This window comes from Lingula anatina, chromosome 4 (assembly GCF_051362555.1).
Source record: "Lingula anatina isolate TDL-2025a chromosome 4, LinAna3.0, whole genome shotgun sequence".
Classification (NCBI taxonomy): domain Eukaryota; kingdom Metazoa; phylum Brachiopoda; class Lingulata; order Lingulida; family Lingulidae; genus Lingula; species Lingula anatina.
The window spans coordinates 17034764-17054316 of NC_141770.1; the positions used below are offsets into that span (position 1 = coordinate 17034764).

Below are 19553 nucleotides of genomic sequence, written 5' to 3' on the forward strand. Positions count from 1 at the left end.
CAAATTATATATGGTGCATATATATATTGGAGATGTAGCTGCAAGTTTGATAGCGGGAAAATGAAACATTTAACAGAAAGCTAAAATTTCTAGCAACAAGTTTAAACTGGTCTATGTTATAGAATACAAAGCTGTGGCCAGAAAAAAAACACAGGCTAGCTCTAGTTCCCCCTTGAAGTTAGAAACTGTTATATACATCTAGGCCACATATATAAATACAAATATATCAATTTAATTAAAAGACCTGAATACAAAATAATCATGACTGTTACTATTTGTACCAATATTACCACAATGATTCCCAGGGGCACCCTTGTATGGCATTAATCCTGATCTAAGTTAATCAAATCAGCAATAAAAACATCACCAATTGACCTTGTATTGATGTGTCAGTACTTTCAAATGAATCATAATGCATTAATTATACTTTTGAATGTTACCAAGACTATCAGACTGAGTAAATGACATCCTGACCATTCTATGATGATGGATACCAGAGGGTAAAATGATTTTAATGGGAAAAAAGAAACCAATAATGTAGAAAATATCTCTAGGGATGGAGTCATTACAAAGGTGTTCTGGAAATAAGCCCTTACAGAAAAAAACAATGAAATGTTAAAAAAAAATACTGTGTTTTGTAGAACATCTCCATCAGTGTCATCTAACAAGCTAAAGATATAAAAATCATTTACCAAGCCATAAGCAACCTACCCCAGCTCTGACACACACATGAAAAAGTGAAAATCAATTTCTGCTCTAAAAATTGGATTCTTTATATAATGCATTCACAGAATAAATAAATAAACAAAAAATAAACAAATAAATAAATAAAATGACCCAACAATCTACTAAAGAAGAAAAAAAAAACCCAATGCATCACCTACCTGTGAAAAGGTGTTCCATATATAACTTGCCAACCTAAAAGCCATGATGGTCTTATAGGACTGATATATATATACATTTATATTCCTACGTTATCATGGTAATGAGTATAAATCCAAACAGCTGCCACTTCAATAGTTATCACTTATTCTTGAATCATCCAGTTTTCACAAAGCTTTCTAAGAAAGGTGATGAAAAATGGACGTATGGCACAAAAACAAAGACCCTGGTGTAAAATCCCACTGCTGCAATTATTCCAATTTCTTTTTCGCTTTCATTATCTTTTCATATCTATTGACAACAATGGTGATTAAAAATACACCATTCTCGGTGCCAATCCTGGTCCCTGGGTACAAAATCTCACAGGTGCAGTGCCTCCTTTGGTTCTTTATTCCATCCAAGAGCAACAATGGACTACGGACTTCAGACTGGAGACAACCTACGTCCTTGGTCCACCCCAGTGGAACATAATGTATTCCTTGTCCGTCATGTCCAATGAAATCTGACACACACTCCGAACTCCATGACTGTACCCCCCCTTAATGTGACCAGCGTCTGTTATCAGAATATGGTCAGTCTACTGATGAGGAGTGGACAGGACACTAAAAGGGGTCAGTCAGTCTCCCTCAGGTGCAAAAGTGACCCTCTACTGTTGGTCAATGAACCACTGCCAGCTAAGAGCTGTCTCATTAAATCAAGGTGACATTAACTACCTCTGGTACCATGATGAATTGGTAGCTGGTATATTACTTGGGTTTTTGAAAAAAAAAAATACGCCCTGAGTTTGTAGCTCTCTCAGCTATGAATAAACGTCCATCTGTATCTCAATACCTACAGATTATGCCACGTTGTATCTCTTACATGTAAAGATGGCATGAATATGCCAGCAGCCTATGATTTCAAATCCTCAGCTCCCCTAGCTCTGATATATCTCCACGCACTATTTCAAAAATGCAGAGTTCATTGGTTTGAATTTTAAACATGTGTACTCGCAGACTGCACTATGGTGTCTCAGTCATGTGAGAAGGTGGTTGAAAATAATACCTGTGTTAAGAAGCCGTTACGTTACACTAAAAAGTCCTTGTTCCTTGGAGCATGTCTGCCCCGTACAGGTAGATTTGTGTCAGCTGCTATGCAACATAACCTCACCTCCACTCAACCAGCATTATCTATGTTGAAATCAAAATAATGGCAGCATACCTTTTTTTTTTTTAGTCAAACAAAATATTCCCTCCTTTAGTGACAAGTATGAAGAAAAATCTAGAGATTTCATACAATTTTCTAGTCAAAATAATATTTTCAGATGCAGGGGATTTTTATTTTTCAAGTCATCCTGACCCTGATAACCTCATCTTCACCTGAACTGAAGAGTGGCAGACAACATCTAATGCGAGCAGACGACACTGACATGTCACATGGTGTTTTGCATCAATCATAACATACAAAATTTCTTCTGCTGTTAAATTCTTTACAAATCAGGTGAACTGCAGGAGGTCAATAGTAAATGAAAAAGTGACACAAGGATTTTTATTCAAACTTTCCTACTGTCTGTAAAAACTATATTCTACGGAGCTTTGTTAGTATCATATTAACTTTTTTTTATTTTCATTTAAGTTTTATTTTATGGAATTTTCACCGCGGTGAAAATTATTTTCACCGCGGTGAAAATAATTTACACCGCGGTGGAAAATAATTTACACCGCGGTGGAAAATAATTTTCACCGCGGTGGAAAATAATTTTCACCGCGGTGGTAATTCCTGGCCATCTCGGCCCGGGTGATGCATACATGTAGTATATGCGAATCCAAAATTTACCAGATGTCTGGGAAGGAAGTTGATTAAGACAAGCACATGCACATGCACGCGGTTTAACCGGTCTATGTGCCAATCATCCCAGGAATGTGGAGGAAGCGGGCAGTATTCGAATAGATTAAAAACCACCGAAATGCTGCAATGTTGTACGTCGTTTTTCCCTTTATAATAACTTGCGTATTATTGGGGATATTGGTAGAAAGAAACCTCTCCGAAGAAACCGAGATTACATCTATTAAGATAAGATCTATGGGCAAACACATCACACGAATATTTAAAAATACATTGTCCAAAAATAACATTAAGTATTTAGTAATTACAATGGGATTCCCTTTGCATAAAACTGCAAGCGGGACTTTAATTATATAGGTGGTAAATATAGATGGGAAACCTAAGTTAACGGCAGTGGCCCCACGAACAGATCCTCCAACCTTGTGTGTATGTAACAATAGTATGCACCGTGACGGCATCTGGCAAATGTAAGGTTCTCATTAACTATTCATCACCCGGGCCGAGATGGCCAGGAATTACCACCGCGGTGAAAATTATTTTCCACCGCGGTGAAAATTATTTTCACCGCGGTGAAAATTCCATAAAATAAAACTTAAATGAAAATAAAAAAAAGTTAATATGATACTAACAAAGCTCCGTAATATTCTCTCTCCCCTGATACCTTTATTCAAAATTCAACCAAACCAAAATCACAAAATAAATAAATAAATAAAACAGCTTACAACAAAGGTACCCTGGTTAAAAAATAACACAGGTGGCAGTTTAGCATTCAGGCTTTTGTAAGCTCTGCTTCAAACCCATCCACACTAATACTTATATAATTAACTGAAATAAGACCTCACTTCACAGAGGAGTCTTGTTTCAGTCAATCACAAAGTGCACTGCCCTATCATTAACAGGTGCACTGCCCTATCATTAACAGGTGCACAGCCACGTGTCCCACTGGTTTCCTATTTCAATTACTGACACCATAACCAGGGTAATCAGCATTTCATTAAAGCTGGCAAACCTCTACTATACCTAACAGAGTTCACCCATGTGACATTTAGAGCACTGGAGTCTTGCTTCCGTTCCCATCTTATAACTTGACTTGCACAAGGGGTGTGTGGTGATGAAGGGGAGAGGGGGGGTATCAAACCTATAAAAATGACTGTTTTCAAAACTTTCAGTTAATGCCCAATCTTTTCCTTTGCTTGTCGTTCAAAATTATGTATCAGTCATTAACTCCTCTTACTTCAAATTTATTATTTGGCTTTGCATGAATATGAAATTAAATTAAATAAATGCTATATAATTCAAAAATTAAACGAAACTTACCTGTAAGTTGATGTTTGATTGTAATTCTATGAGACAATTATAGGTGAGGAGATGAAATGAGAATGCACAGTGCGCATGCGCGTCAGGTTTTTAAAGCATTTTTGCATGATTTCTACAGAAGTTTAATATTAAACTTCATTCCCTAATAATAGTCTGCATCAGTATTATCATAAGGTACACAATTAGGGAGGGTGGGAGAGGCATTTCATCTCCTCACCTATAATTGTCTCATAGAATTACAATCAAACATCAACTTACAGGTAAGTTTCGTTTAATTTTTGAATTCTATATCGAACAATTATATTGGTTCGTCATGAAATGAGACTTTAAAGCACAAATCATGCAAAAATAACAACGTAAAATCACGTTTAAATTCGAACAAGAAAACTTTATTGGTTATCAAACAGATAAGTACTAGCAGTTAATAAATGAACTGACTTAAGACCTTTGCTTATCCAATTCAAGTACAGCTTTCACTACTGTGTCATTTTTGACTATTTCTTTGTCATAAAATCTTGTAAATGTACTCTTATTTGACCAACCAGCATGTTTCATTATATCCGCAAGAGGGACATCCATCAGTTTAGCTTTAGAGGTTGTTGCTGCTCTCACACTATGAGCACCATACTTCACAGTATCTATTCCTGATCTTATTAAGACCACTTTAATCCACCGTGCAACAGTGTCCTTTGACACTGCTTTATGTGGTTTTCTGAAACTTATCAACAACCTGTTTTCTTTACTGTCTCTCAACATTTTAGTACGTTTCAAGTACTCTTTCATGACAGTGTACACACAGAGTCTCCTATCAGGAGGGTAAGCTCTTAAATGAACTTTGGAAAAATGAACTCCTGGTCTACTTTGCTTAATCAAACCATCACAACAGAAAACATATTCAGACGTTAACTTTTTAAAATTCTTAACAGTCAACAAGTGTACAGTCTGAATCCTGGCAGCATTTACTAATGCAATAAGCATAGCAAGTTTCAAAGTCAAGTCTTTCAAACTAATATTACGCACAGGTGACAATTTGCGCAAATAACATAAAACTTGATCAACATCCCAAATATCCATATATCTACTTGTAGATGGGCGTAGATTAAATACACCTTTCATAAAACGGATAACTTGTGGGTGCGATCCTGCTGTATACTGTTCCAGTAAAATTCCAAGTGATGACAGGGCACTCCTGGCTGTGTTCAAGGAACTATATCCTAAGCCCTTGTTATACAGTTCAGTCAAAAACTCAATAACATCATTTACAGAAACATAAAATGAATTAATACTCCGTTCGCAACAGAACTGAAACCATTTTGATAAATATGTCTTGTACTGACATTTAGTCTTTGCTCTCCATGATGCCATAAAAATGTTGATTGATTGTTCTGAAAATCCACGGTCTCTAAAAGACTTCCTGATAACTTGCATGCAATCAAGGTCATTTGATTGGATAGAGGATGAACTTTCTCTGAAAACTGCAGCATTAAAGTTTCTTCCACTGGTGGTAAAATCAAAGGAGCTTTCACCAGCATTTGCATCAACATTGGCCACCATATTTGTGTTGTCCACAGTGGTACCACCATAAGAGCTCTTGCTTTGTCTGTTTTTATTTTCTGCAGACACCTTGTTATAAGGCTGAAAGGAGGAAAAATATAACAAAGTTCAAAATTTTTCCAATTTAAACTGAATGCATCAATAAATGTGGCATCAGGATCTGGTGTCCAAGAACAAAATTGTTCTACTTTTTTGTTTATTCTTGTTGCAAATAAGTCAACTGTAGGCTGACCATAATGTTCACATATCTTAGTGAATATAACATTTTGTAATTCCCACTCAATATTATCGTTAAATCTTCGTGAAGGCTCATCTGCTTCATTCTGAATACCTGGTATATGTGAACATATAATCCAAATGTTATGTTTTATACACATATTCCAAATTTGTTTGCTGAGTTCATCACAACTTGGAGATTTAATTCCCCCAAAGTTATTTATGTATGCAACAGCAGTAGAGGAATCAGTTAATATTTTTATATATTTTCCCTCTATCTGTGACAAAAAGGACTTCAAAGCAAACAAAACAGCACGTAATTCTAGGACATTTATGTGACTTCTTGACTCAAAATTAGTCCATCTGCCACCTATTTTAATGTCATTCATGACTGCACCCCAGCCAAGCATACTGCTATCAGTCTGTATAGTAAGCTCGGGATTTTCTCTACGAATAACCCGTACCTGTGTTTCAATATTTTCTATCCACCACTGAAGTTCTGATTTCATATCAATTGTGATATGCATCTTAGCATTAAAATTGCATTTATTTAGTTTCAATGCATTTATTTTTGCCTTTTCCAGTACTCTGTAATGAAGTTTTCCTAACTCAACTGCTGAGAAGGAGGCAACTAAAAGTCCAATAACTTTAGCCACTTGTCTGATCGTTTCAAATTCACAACAATGCAATTTTAAACATGCATCCTTTATTTTATTCTTTCTTTCATTTGGTAAATATACCAACATCTTTTCAGAGTCAATTATATTCCCCAAGTAGGTAATCTGCCTAGATGGCAAGAGCATACTTTTTTCAAAATTTATCATAAATCCTAGCTTGGATAGCAGACTGATAGTAGCATGTGCATTTCTCACACAAAGCTCACTAGTCTCAGCACCTAACAGAGTATCATCAATGTATGAGGTGCTAATGTAACCTTTATTACGTAACCAAGCATACACAGGTTTCATTAACTTGGTAAAAAGGCGCGGACCTGGGCCAACCCCATTTGGCATTGCCCTGTACTGATATATTTGTCCTCTCCATTTAAAACAAAAATATTTTTGTTGTTCAACTGCCAGAGGTATTGAATAATATGCCATACGTATATCTACTGAACAAAAATACATATTTTTTGAAACAATATGCAGTGCACTTTCAAAATTTTCCATCTTAAAATGATGATATGGAAGAAACATGTTTAATTTCTTCAAATTTAGAATCATTCTAAATTCTCCATTTTTCTTCTTGGTTAAGAAAATAGGTGAAAGATACTGGTCAGTTTGATAGCTCACAGGCATAATAACTTTATCTCTGACCAATTTAGCTATTTCATTATCAATTACTTCACTCTCAAGTCTGTTAAAACTAGATTGAGAGAAACTATGTTGCATAGGCAGAGCACTTTCACTAAAATCAAAGTGGCAATGTTTCACTATGTCAAGAATATTTTCGTCATGTGTAATGGTTTCCCATTGAGAGGAAAAATATTTCAATCTACCTCCAACTTTATAATCTACTAGGGTACTTACCCTATTTATTTTGGGTCCTTGCGCCAAACTCCCTTTTTTGGCTCACTGCCACGGGTCGTCTGATACCCTGAGAACTTTTCAGTGTACCTGCCTTGCTGTTTTCCAGCATACTTGGCTTGCCCGGTATAAAAAGTCTTGTTTTTACCGAGTCTATAGTTTCCTTTATAGACCTCTCTTTTGCCTTGAATTTTATTGCCTATTTTGGCTGAGTATTCCAACTCTCTGGCCGTTTGTGAGACATCATCGCCAAACAGTTCAGTGGTAAATGGTACAGCAGGATTACACAAATGACTGTACTCCTTACTGATGATAGGCTTAATGCAATTTCTCCTGATCATACACATCTGTTGATTACAGTGTCCAAAGAGAGCCAATGCATCTTTGCATAAATCCAATACACTATTAGCTTCCCCTTGAATGTCATACTCTGACTCCGAGCCTGACTGAAAACCAGAAAAATCAAGTTCAGCGATCTTACTTGCTGCTTGTGCAATAAGTATGGAGCCTTTCACCAGAGAGGTGCCCACTGTCTGCAGCGTTCTGTCTGTGTGTCTGATTTGCGGTGTGCATAGCTTCCAAATTAGCTTATTGCAACGTACGGTGGTAAGTGCTTGGCAATTGTCTGGCCTAGCAATACTGTCAGTCAACTTTTCAAACTGAGTCTCCTCCAATCCCTGGCGAAACAAATCATTAATATTTGCTGCCAGTGTTTCATCCAAGGGAGGGCCCACAACGTCTTCCCCTTTAAACCGCTTGGCCATATCCGCAAATTTGCTTTGGGGATCTACCTCATTCTCAAGAGGTCGCTTAGCATCAGAACACCGACTATCGTTGTCAAAGTCGTAGTCAAAAGACGTGCCAGGTAAAACGTCCCTGTTCACAGTTTCTTCAATATCCGTTATCCTAGAGGATAACACGTCTAATTTGGCATCATTAGACGTCAGTTTTTCATTCAGACTTTGCAAGTATTCTAGAATCTTAGAATCTTGGTTAGTTGCGGTTTTCGCAGCAACACCAGTGGTCTTTACAACAGCACTAGTTGATTTCTTATTTCTAGCGACTTGTTTCTCTTTCAAGTCTTTCTCCGCTGTCTCATTTTTCTCCGACATGTTGGAGAAAAGATGTATTGTCAGAAAAACGACAAAATACACCAATGTATAGACAAAAAAGTCAAAATCCATACACAGAAGAAAATTTTCTTCTGAACCACGCGCTTCTCGCCTCGTGCTACTGACGCGCATGCGCACTGTGCATTCTCATTTCATGACGAACCAATATAATTGTTCGATATAGAATCCAATCATGACTAGCCTAGCTGATTGGAATCAGTCAATGTGGATTCACTCACTGCTTAATGAGGTATGCCGAGAAGACATAAGAACAACTAGAACTAATGCAAAGCAAAACAATAAGTCTGATATACTGACTCCAAAAGCCCTTGAATCAGAAGCTCTTTCGAATAAGGTGAAACAAAAAACCTGATAAATCCAAAATAATTCAATTTTTACAGGCATATGCCGACTTTCTATGGCAAAAGATTTTATCTAGCAAATTTTGTATTGCATTCCAATCCATCTCCTTCATCTAATTAACTTAAGATTACCTTATGATGAACTTTTGATTACATGAAATCCTAATTAAGATTTGAGTTAATTTCCAGAATAAAAGATGAGACCTAATGGAATCATTCACTAAACAATATTGTATTGAGTAAAATTCATTTATATAACATTTTTAAAAGCCACAATATCTTATACATATAAAACTAAAATATAAGAATGTCCAGTGATATCAAACACTCCAAGAGAAAATTACAGACTGCATGGATTTCTAAAATTTCTCCAAAACCGTGATAAGAATTTCTTAATATAAATTACATCTTTTTACTATTATACAAGTGTTAGAGAGTACACAAGTAACCTGAATGTACTGTGTAATATTACCCTTAGTATGCTTAAGGCTTTCAAACTTAAGTGATGAAACTAGCTCAACCTGTTTGGTAAATAGAATTGGTAGTTTTATTTTTCCATGCCAGCCAAGCACAAAGACAACCCTGGGACTAATGGGGAAAATGATTTAAAAAATTGGTGAACCTGTTTTTGGACACAGGTAAAATTTTTTTTTTATTATCATTATTTTTTTCTAACCAGTTTTGCTTTAATTTCTCTCTCTTATTTTGGGCAATTATCTGAGATATAATTCCCTTAGGAGTGCAATTTCTCATGAGTAGCAATGAATAAAAAGAAATAGTGACTGTCACCATTTTGTGAACATTTCTGAAATGTTTTATCAACACTTCATTGGTTTTGTAAATTTTGCTAATGTTAAAATTTTGAACTTTTTGGCAAAGACAAAATCTTAAGTAGAACATAGTCCACTCAGCTTTGAACATAACATGTGGGTAACCAAAGAGTACAACCCCATCCAACACTTGATACACGGGGTGGTCCTATCACAAAATCATTAGGTACTTATCTGTAACCTGACTCTACCTATATAGCTGGGTACTTAATTCACTACTTAAGTACTGATATTATGACTACCTTCTGTGTAGTACATTAAGAAAGAGAGAGAGGGAGAAAGAGACAGAGAATTTAACTGAATGCCCTGTTATAGTTTCAATCATTGTGCATTATCCCACTTCTTCAATATCATATGTTTGCTGGAAATAACAGAGATATGCTGATCATTCAGTAAGTTTCCAGTAATCTATGAATCTTGGAATGCAATTTCATCTTTAACTTCAATTCTACTACTGTAGCAGTACTTGTAGTACATTTGTACCTGTAATAATAGGGAAATTTATATTACTCTGTTTTTCCAATATATCCACTGGTGTTTTTAAAATCAACAACAATGTTATTCAATGCACCTATGTATCAGATCAATAATTACAAGTATAATTGGTTTTGTAAAACTAAATACTCTTGGAATCTTCTGATTTCACCACTTTTCAAACCACTGCAGATTAAGGAACAGTCTCCGATATTCAGCGGACTTTATAGAACCAGTGAAATAAAATATACCATTCTTCTGTTTTGGACTCCCTTAGTGTCTCTAACACACCCTTTAAATTTGGACAGATTACTTTACACTGGATGGATCATCTTCCTTTTGTGTTCAGTCTTCTGCGCTATGACCACAGGTCAGGCTTCTCAAATGGTCACTGCATGTGGCTAAGGAGGTCAGAATGACCACACAAAATCAATTATTGTAATAAATAGAAGAATGGCTAGAGTTTCACTAACTGCTACATAATGATGACTATTTTATCTAAGATAAGACTTCATGTAGAACTGTCTTGCAACATGACACCTGGTGGAAAATGTGAAAAATTAAGATCAAATGTAATACCTTTCCAAATATCAAGAAATGATACTAGCATATCACTGATAACTGTTTCAGTGCATTCATCTAACTCTAAATGAATATTTGACAAGATATAGTTTTGTGAGTATCACCAATAACTCATAAGAAAAAGAAAAGAAAAGAAACTATTCTTCTCATAAAATAGCATCACCCAAAGGAAAAAAATAGTTTTTCTTAAAAGTGAACTAATTAAGCTTGTCACAAAGACAGTTACAGATTTCCAGTCTTTTCAAACAAATACCACTTAACACAGTTATTCACAGGGAAATAAAAAAGCATTCAAAATACCACTAAACACAGTTATTTTCCTTGGAAATAAAAAAGCCCTCAAATTATCTTAATTCACCAAAACTTACCCAATGTGAAACTGACCCTGCAGGAGGCAGCTTACAGACTGAGAGTCAAGATGAAGTTAAATGTGTTAATATTATGTGTGTTCAGAAGTATTACCACACTTATCATAATTTTTAACAATGTCATTATTTCATACCAAGGGCTGTTAATCTTGTGATAGTTGCTCGTTTCCTAAACAACTTAATTCTCAGAAGTTTTCATAAGAACTTTTTCTTTTTTAAAAAGTCAGATTTCAATACATTTACAAAGTAATCTGGTCACATTTGTCAATTTTATTGTCTAAATTTCTCATCCTCCTTGAATAAGTACAAATTTGGGAAACAGAAAATTAACACAGTTTGGCCTCCAACTGCTCGTTTCTACCCTGTCACCCCCCTGCACGTGACAAAGTGTGACGATCACGTGCAGCCAGGCACACGTGTACACATTCCTGAAGTCCAAGTTCGTACCAAACCCATTTAAGCGGAATGGCAGAAGACATCAGATATTTTCATTCCATGTTTTGGCTTCAACACCCACAGCAAAGAACAAATGCAGTCAAGGTATAAAATCAAGTTTTAATATATCAAAATAAATTTGGCGAGAGAAAATTTTACCTAAAATGGATTAAAATCTTTACCTGTACTTCTCCCTTAGTACCCCCCTCCCCTTGCTATAGCTAAAAATCAACATACCCCAAGGCTACTACCAAGTTAGAACCCCCTCGACACTCTAATAATAGCATAATTAAAACTCAAATTTCCACTCTGTCACACTTATTCTAAGGAAATTTTCACTTTCTGAATTCTGACTGCTATGATAACATATTACAGCAGCTGTTTGTTTATTAAGGAACTGCTGAGGACAAAAGAATCAGTACATTACAAAGGCAATGTTTTGTGTGTGTGCATTGTAATGCGTATTGTCCAACTAATTTGACTGTTCTTGTAATAACACATTGATTAACTCAGGTCAAACCACACATGGTTTATCTCACCTACAATCTAAGCTCTAAAATTCTTTATTGATATAATAACCCTTTGTGTTATCTTAGCTTTGTATTATGAAATGGCTTGATTCCTGCTCTATGCAAACATTTGTATAGCCACTCTTCATTGTTTAATACTTGTAATATTATTTTATTTCTAATAAAAAATTTTAAAAAAAATCACATACATTCATAATAATCATTATGAAATAATTAGGTATCACACAGAATATCTCGTAAAAATAGATTGATTTCTGATACTTAAAAACAGCTGAAGTTGCTTTTTCCCTTTTTTTTTCTTAAAATCAATTTCAACTGATAAGTGGCATCCTTAGATATGTTAGTCTCACCTCATAAAAATAAACTTCATTAAAAACTTGCTTTAATAATTTCTTTACTTAAAAATATTAAATTTCTTTCGTTCAATACCACATCTTTCCTGTCCTCCTAAATATAATAATTAATATAATAATTAATCACCTCTGTTACAACAGAAACACATCAATTAAAAAAAAAATACAAGTTGATGTTTTTTCATTTATGAACAGGTTAATTCTAAGTCAGTAAGTGCAATAATTGAACCAATCAGTCAATGAATTTCTTGCAATGCCAGGTGTGCATTCATTAGCCAGAAATAAGGTGAAAATCACCCAAGGCAAAACAGGTTACCACGCCTCAACAAACCAATAACGTTGTACTGGGGCCAAATATAGATATACTGCACCAAAAATACCTGAAGTGTTAAGTAACTTTATAAAATGTACAGATCCTAGGTGTGATATATATCACAAATACCTGCAGGCTAAAAAGTGTGACAATTCTTCTAAAGAACCTGATGCCCACTGGTAACATAACAATCTACAAGAAACAATTCATCAGTCCCAAACCCTGAAAACCAAGCAGGAGGTCTCCTTGACTGCTTCATTTTGTTACATCATCATTTTAAATAGATATATTATAAATGATATTCAAACAACTTCCTTTTACTCACCCTTTTACATTATCACATTTTCACATTAACGTGTTAAATCAAGAATGAGCCAAAAGGTTCCCTTTACATGGTTCTGCAGGCATACAGGCCTTGGACTGATGTAATGCCTTGGGGAAGAAGCAGACTTTTTTAACAGCAGACAAAAATTTCAAGAAAATGGCATAGGTGGTAATATCAGTATGATATCAAAAAGAAAAGACTTATCACATATTTGGAAAATGGCTATTTGTTCCCTTTGCACTTTGAGCACAAGATACAGAACATGGGAAAAGATGAATTTAAGACACACTTGAAACTCTCTAGTTACTCTTTGTTTTAATGCATGTCACTACTAGTGAGGAAAACATGTAAGACACTATATAATCCAAGTGTTAAGAGGTATTTTTAACATTTCACATTTTTTAAATCATCCAACCCTACCTCACAATAAATAAATGACTAAATAAATAAATAAATAATTCTTGTTGGTCACTTTCACCTGACCTATTAAATGACCTTCGTTTGAGTACTTTTTTACAACAGAGACTAATGATCAAAATATACCATGCAATTAAAATATATATAATTCATCCTTTAATGAAAGCTTTGTTGTTATTTTGATCGAAGCATTTAGAAAATGTCAACAAAATGTTGCATTTAGAGAAGAACACTTGTATTTTTACAGCGTAGTGTACCCACTTATGACTTGTTTACAAACCCTGTGACATTTTTCATCATGCTACCTCTCAAAAACGAGCTGGATTACCCCCAATTCTTTAAAAAAACCTTTTTACTCACATGGTGAGTTGATTTTGTTTTACAATTTTTATCAAACTCACCAGGCCAGGTGTTTCTGAAAATATGAGAGAGCCTCATTAAGTGAAATGACTACCCACCTGCCACAGCCTCCTCCACCATGGGTACACCACCATCCACAGCATCCCCTGGAGCCGGCCACTCATGATACATAGAGAAACCTGGCTGCAATATACACCAACTGTGGTAAAGAACTGTGGTACAGATTAATATATACCAACAGCAGTTGTCACACCAGAGTACAGATATTACCATATACCATCTGTGGTACAGATATCTGTGGTACAGAAGTGTGGTACAGATCGTCCCAACTGTTGCACAGTTACACCATACTAGTGTGTGAATTATGGAGTCCAGCAATTTTTCACTTTGTGATTTGCATCATGAGTCTGCCATGACGTCTACGGCTTCATTTGCTCTGACAAAATTTCCCAAAAATGTAAAATGGTTCACAAATGTACATGTAATATTTAGTAATCCACAACACAGTGCCATAATTGTAGTATCACTCTACATCTACACTGGGGAAACACAGATTAGTTAATGAAATAATCCAGTACAAAGTTGACTCACAATGTATGGGCCTTTGGGTTTTCATCATCTGTTCATTACGTGTTAACTTGCTCTTGCTGGTTAATCACAAAAATGTGTCTATTATCACAACTTGCAGCAGCTCTATCCTCTGAACAACCACAAAACCATGTCCCCCTTTAAAACACAGAAGATATCTTGTTTTAAATGATACTCCAGTCCTCTCTCTATCTTCAGTTGATTGTGTGAATTCTTCCACAGCATACTTGTGGTGACATTGCTTGAGGACAGATTGCACTGTGACACTTTGAACAGCATGTCCTCTGTACAGCAAAAAGAACAAAAAATCCTTTTTATCATTCATTTGTATCATTCCTGTTAGAGCGCATTCAGAACAGCAAACTAAGGGTGCATTCCCATAGATTTTAGATCGATCTATCCCCGTGGGGAGTCTCACTAGATTCAGATAATCCGGCTTAAATGTCCGTCCCGCCTACTACAAGCTGTAAGGGGGTAATTAACTTTCGTGTCCGCTCGGCTGACAGCAATTTAGCGTGAACCCCCAGGGAGTTAGGTCGATCTAGTAAGATCTAGTAAGGCTGTATTCCCAGAGCTTTTAGATCAATCTATCCCCGTGGGGAGTCTCACTAGATTACTGTCAGATAATCCGGCTTAAATGTCCGTCCCGCCTACTACAAGCTGTAAGGGGGTAATTAACTTTCGTGTCCGCTCAGCTGACAGCTATTTAGGTCGATCTAAAGTAGATCGATCTAATCTCTGGAAATGGGGTCTAAATCTCTGGAAATGCCCTCTAACAGTTCTGCGAATCAAATATGGCAACCCACAAAAAAGTTTGCCACTTAATTTCCGATAAGATACTGAATAAATTCCCAGCAGGGATTATACAACAAGCATTCAAGTGGGTTGGCCATATCTGATCTGCGGATTTGTTTTTTCTTCTGTTTAGAATGCGCTCTTCTACTATGACTACCCTAGCTGTCATTTCCATGAATGTTTTTTTAGATTTGGGTTTATCTGAGTATGAAGTATGAACCATTTTATGATCACTAAGTATCCCCTTAAAGTCACTTGTTTAAATTGTAAAAATGGTCTTGTTAACTAATAAAATGTGTTTTTTACTTTATGAAAAAAAAATTGGAATTTTAGAAAAAATACCGAAAGACATTTGATCAGAAACAGTTAAAGCAATGCAATTCCCCTTACCTCTGTTCTTTTTAAATATCATAATGCTTCCCGTTGTTAAAAGAAGTAACAGAATGCAGTTTTCACCCACTTTGAAACAATCGATTCCTCATCAAATTTAGAGTCATTTGCTAGTTAATTTCAAGAAATCTCATCTACCAGTGTCTCAAAATCCTAAATGTTTCCCATGTAAACATTTGGTATTCCAGTGATTGAATAATGTATTTGACACTTTTTTCAAAATTTCAGAAAAAAAATCTTACCTAAATACAGTCTCAAGCACATGGAGATATCCACTTTATAAAATTTTAAATTAGCCCCTAGCTTCAGCAAGAAAAGATTCTCCTGGTTTTGTTGAAAAAAGTTACTACTTAACTTGGTGTTGGGTTGTTATTGATGTCCCAATGGTGTCAAAGTATACCACACTGCACAGCGCTGCACTTCAAATAACGGATGGATGGCTGCATCAGTTCTTATAAACAACAATGGCAGAAGACCAGAAAGTAACCATTCTCCGAATCAATCACTCATCCGGTTCAGTAATCAGACTCTGTTTAAACTGATACATTTTCCACTGGCCAAGCACAACTAATTGTTTTAAATAAATGATTTGCATGCATATTATTCCTCAGAAGCAGTCCAGTCTACATTCATCCATAAATTGTTAACTGAATTTTCTAAAGAAAAAAAGGATTAATTGCAGTCCAACATGTTACACTGTGACGACACACATTATGCTACCGTGGCAACAGAAGTTAGTCACCACCTTCATAAAAAGCAAACTTTTCATTCTGCCATCTGTTTTTTACTATAGTAAGTGCATTTTGATTTAAGTGCAAGCATAAGCAATTCAGCAATCAATCTTTTTAAAATGTTCTTTGTTAAATGCCATTAACATCTTTACAATAAAACCTCTACTTAAATGTTGTTATTTCCAACACGCAACAACATGCACATTAAAATTGTGGTAAAACACTTCACTCTAAGCTGAATAGTTATATGCAAAGAAGTTTCTTTTATAAAATAATCAAAACTGATAATTTACTTTTGTTTTTGAATATGTATTGTTTGTTGCCTTACAATGGACACTTGCCACTACCTGTTATAAGAAGATTAAACAACTCTACTTAACAATTGCAACTTGAAAGGCATTCTTTGATTTACTGTTATCATATCCTTCAGTTTCACAAGTGACTATTTCAACTGTTCTCTATTTCTGTTGATAAGTTTACTGTATTTCTTACAAACTGATACAACTTTTCTGACTTGTTTTATTGGAAAAGATATATTTCTCAAATCTATCCTGTTAATCTCTTTGATAAGTTTATGGCTATTTCCATCAATTAAGTCTCAACAAAAACATTTTACTTCACCAAATTTAAAAAAAAAAAACAAATTTCTCTTGTCTATCCTGTTCATTTCTCTCTCAAATAGTTGGCCAATTCTTGTTCCCATTACAATACACTACAAAATTCAATACTTTCAGTTTCAATATGACTATCTTAACACGACTTCACCTTCAGAATATACTGAGTATGTCTTACATTGCATGTGCCCATCCTTAAATACAAACACGCTATCTCCTCCAGTCAGACCTTCAGTTCAGCATATCGTGACAAATTTTAAAACTTCATCAGCAGCTGTCAATATACATGACACACATAACATCTTCATGGCTTTGAATCTTCAAGCACATCTGTGAACTGATCAGTTCATTTCTTAACTTCAATCTTTTTAAATAAGCAGCTTCTTCCATGTACTTCCAGTAGACAGCGAGTAGGAAACGTAAAATCTGAATTTATTTGTAACCAAATCTGGTTTCCAATGGTTTTTAACCACCACCATGATAATACTCTGAAGTGCCAAATAAACGTGCCGGCACGTTTATTTTTTTTCCGGAAATTTTCCACCCGGCACGATCTTATTCTCCCCGGCACGATTAATAATTTTCCACACGGCACGGTTATTTGGCACTCACTGTGCCGGTTGGAAATGCTGTTGATCGTTTCGGAAATGTTGATGATCGTTTCATTGGACAAGTTAATAATTATTAATGACCTGTCGCAAGCACTACACTCGAACTTGTTTTTAGCGTAAATAAAAGCCAGTGTTTCTCCAGCATATAACTATGTAAAGAGCGAGGCGCCGCGCTTATATTTGTCAAAAGCACCGCCTCGCTGGGCTGAATGGAACAAAAAAGTATATTTTCACTCATGTTAACTGAAATTTATATTTATTTCTAAGCAAATATGGCATTCTATTTACATACTGTAGGTAATCCCATGCTTCTGAGCACTTGATTTAGTAGTAACGAAAATACGCATGCGCGTATGCTATCTCCTTGTGAGTGCCTCGTTTTCGCAGTTCTGTGCTTTATTTGAAGTATACGAGACAGAGCAAAACGAGGCAACTCCTCTCGACAACATTTAGTCACATGTCACAAATACACTTTCTCTGTCACTTCGTCATGTTCCGAAATTAAGACCGCCTGTTGTGTGTTTTTATAGTTTACGTTTATTCACTGATAAAAATGGAGAAAATTAAGTGGATTTTGTTGATTTTATAAATTTGGAGAAGATTTTCTACTGATTTACGGGTTAGTTTTGTGAAAGCAGTAGCGTTGTAAAACTGGGTCACGTCAGTATTTCGCGTGCATTGAATATGAATTTCCATGAATAGAATCATATAAATGAACAAACGAAGAACTCAAATTGGCGATAAGTGTGATTTAAATCTCTTTAATTCTGAAAAATTCATTTCACGGTGTTTGAAGTTGTTGATTATAAATTACATCTCAAACTACGTATAATTAGTAGCGGGAGTCGCTTTGCGCTGAACGACAGGAAAGAGAACATTTTTGCGGCAGTTTTATTTAAGGATGAAGCGCTCCCACACGCAAAGTCAATTGACCAGTTACTTTCAGAAAGGTGAAAAATGGTAAGAAAAACATATTATATCACTTTTTTGGTCAATCCAAAAATAATTCAATATAGGAAGCCCTTTTTCTTGATTCCGGTAAGTATTAAAGTAGTAATTTTTTTTTTTTTTTTTTGAAATAGTATGTTCTATAATTTTTGAAAGTTTAAATTAGCATTATAGGAACTGCTGCTGCTGAACCTTAAACTTCAAGATTGACTAAACTGACTGAATGCATAGACAGGAAAATAAATTTTGTCTAAACCTTTGTTATGTCATTACTAAATTAATTCCTCAAAACATCTAAAACAAGACAATTCAGTGACACATAAGATGTAAAAAAAATTACATAAATACCCTAAAATGCACCAAATTGCACCTCGATTGAAAAAAATTTCCAGGGGAGCTTGGTAATAGAGATTACTCTAAATAGTTAAACTATGTTAAACTATGTGTATAAAATCAAAGGTTAATTTGTCTAGATATTGTGTTTTTTATGTTTAATAGTCAAAACATAATTTTCCCAGATTGGAATATAATTTAAAATTGCCATTACAATTATTCATTTAAATTATTAAAATTGATAAAATTTTCCGGGGGGCACAGTTATTCCGCTAGGCACTGTTATTAAATATCGGGAAATTTTCCAGGGGGCACAGTTATTCCGCTAGGCACTGTTATTAATTTTGGAAAATTTTCCGGGGGGCACTGTTATTCCGGTAGGCACTCTTATTCGGCACTTCAGAGTAGATCCACACTATAAGCAGCTGACTAAGGTTTAACTTTCAAGATTCCTGCTTGGCTTCTCTCCTCAAGAACGTTTACCCTTTGCATTGTAAATCACAAAACAAATCAGTTTAGGTTACTTCACATTCTTACCCCTGTATTATACAGTGTAAGGATCATGAATAAGAATATTTGTTTTCATTGTAATGCCCGGCCACTTTCACTTCCTCAACAAATTTCACTGACACACTTCAGCTTGGTAGTAATACAATACAGTGGTATTCACATAAAGATAAAAGCAAACTGGTTTAGGTATATATGACATCATCTAAAAGTGTATCCATCTGTGATATAGCTGTCAGAGCCAAGTGGGACTTCA

The 19553-nt window shown here is 35.3% G+C and overlaps 2 protein-coding genes across 4 annotated transcripts in view; both read right to left on the bottom strand.

Annotated features, from left to right (window-relative positions):
* LOC106177989 (puratrophin-1) overlaps positions 1–13959 on the bottom strand; it is a 103979-nt gene extending 90020 nt beyond the window's left edge. For 2 of the 3 annotated variants that reach the window (XM_087011729.1, XM_013560954.3), the window contains exon 1: positions 13879–13959. In XM_087011729.1, the coding sequence (XP_086867855.1) occupies positions 13879–13944 (66 nt within the window). In that variant the 5' untranslated portion in view covers positions 13945–13959. Of the gene's footprint in view, positions 1–884; positions 1308–13878 lie in introns of those variants that run through there. The other variant, XM_013560955.2, reaches the window with a different exon arrangement.
* LOC106161898 (uncharacterized) lies at positions 4391–7495 on the bottom strand. The gene is made up of 2 exons (XM_013538970.2): positions 7323–7495; positions 4391–5658 (listed from the first exon to the last, which is right to left on the bottom strand). The coding sequence occupies exon 2, from the start codon at positions 5575–5577 to the stop codon at positions 4462–4464; it is 1116 nt and encodes a 371-aa protein (XP_013394424.1). The 5' UTR covers positions 5578–5658; positions 7323–7495; the 3' UTR covers positions 4391–4461.
* Positions 13960–19553: the final 5594 nt, after the last annotated feature.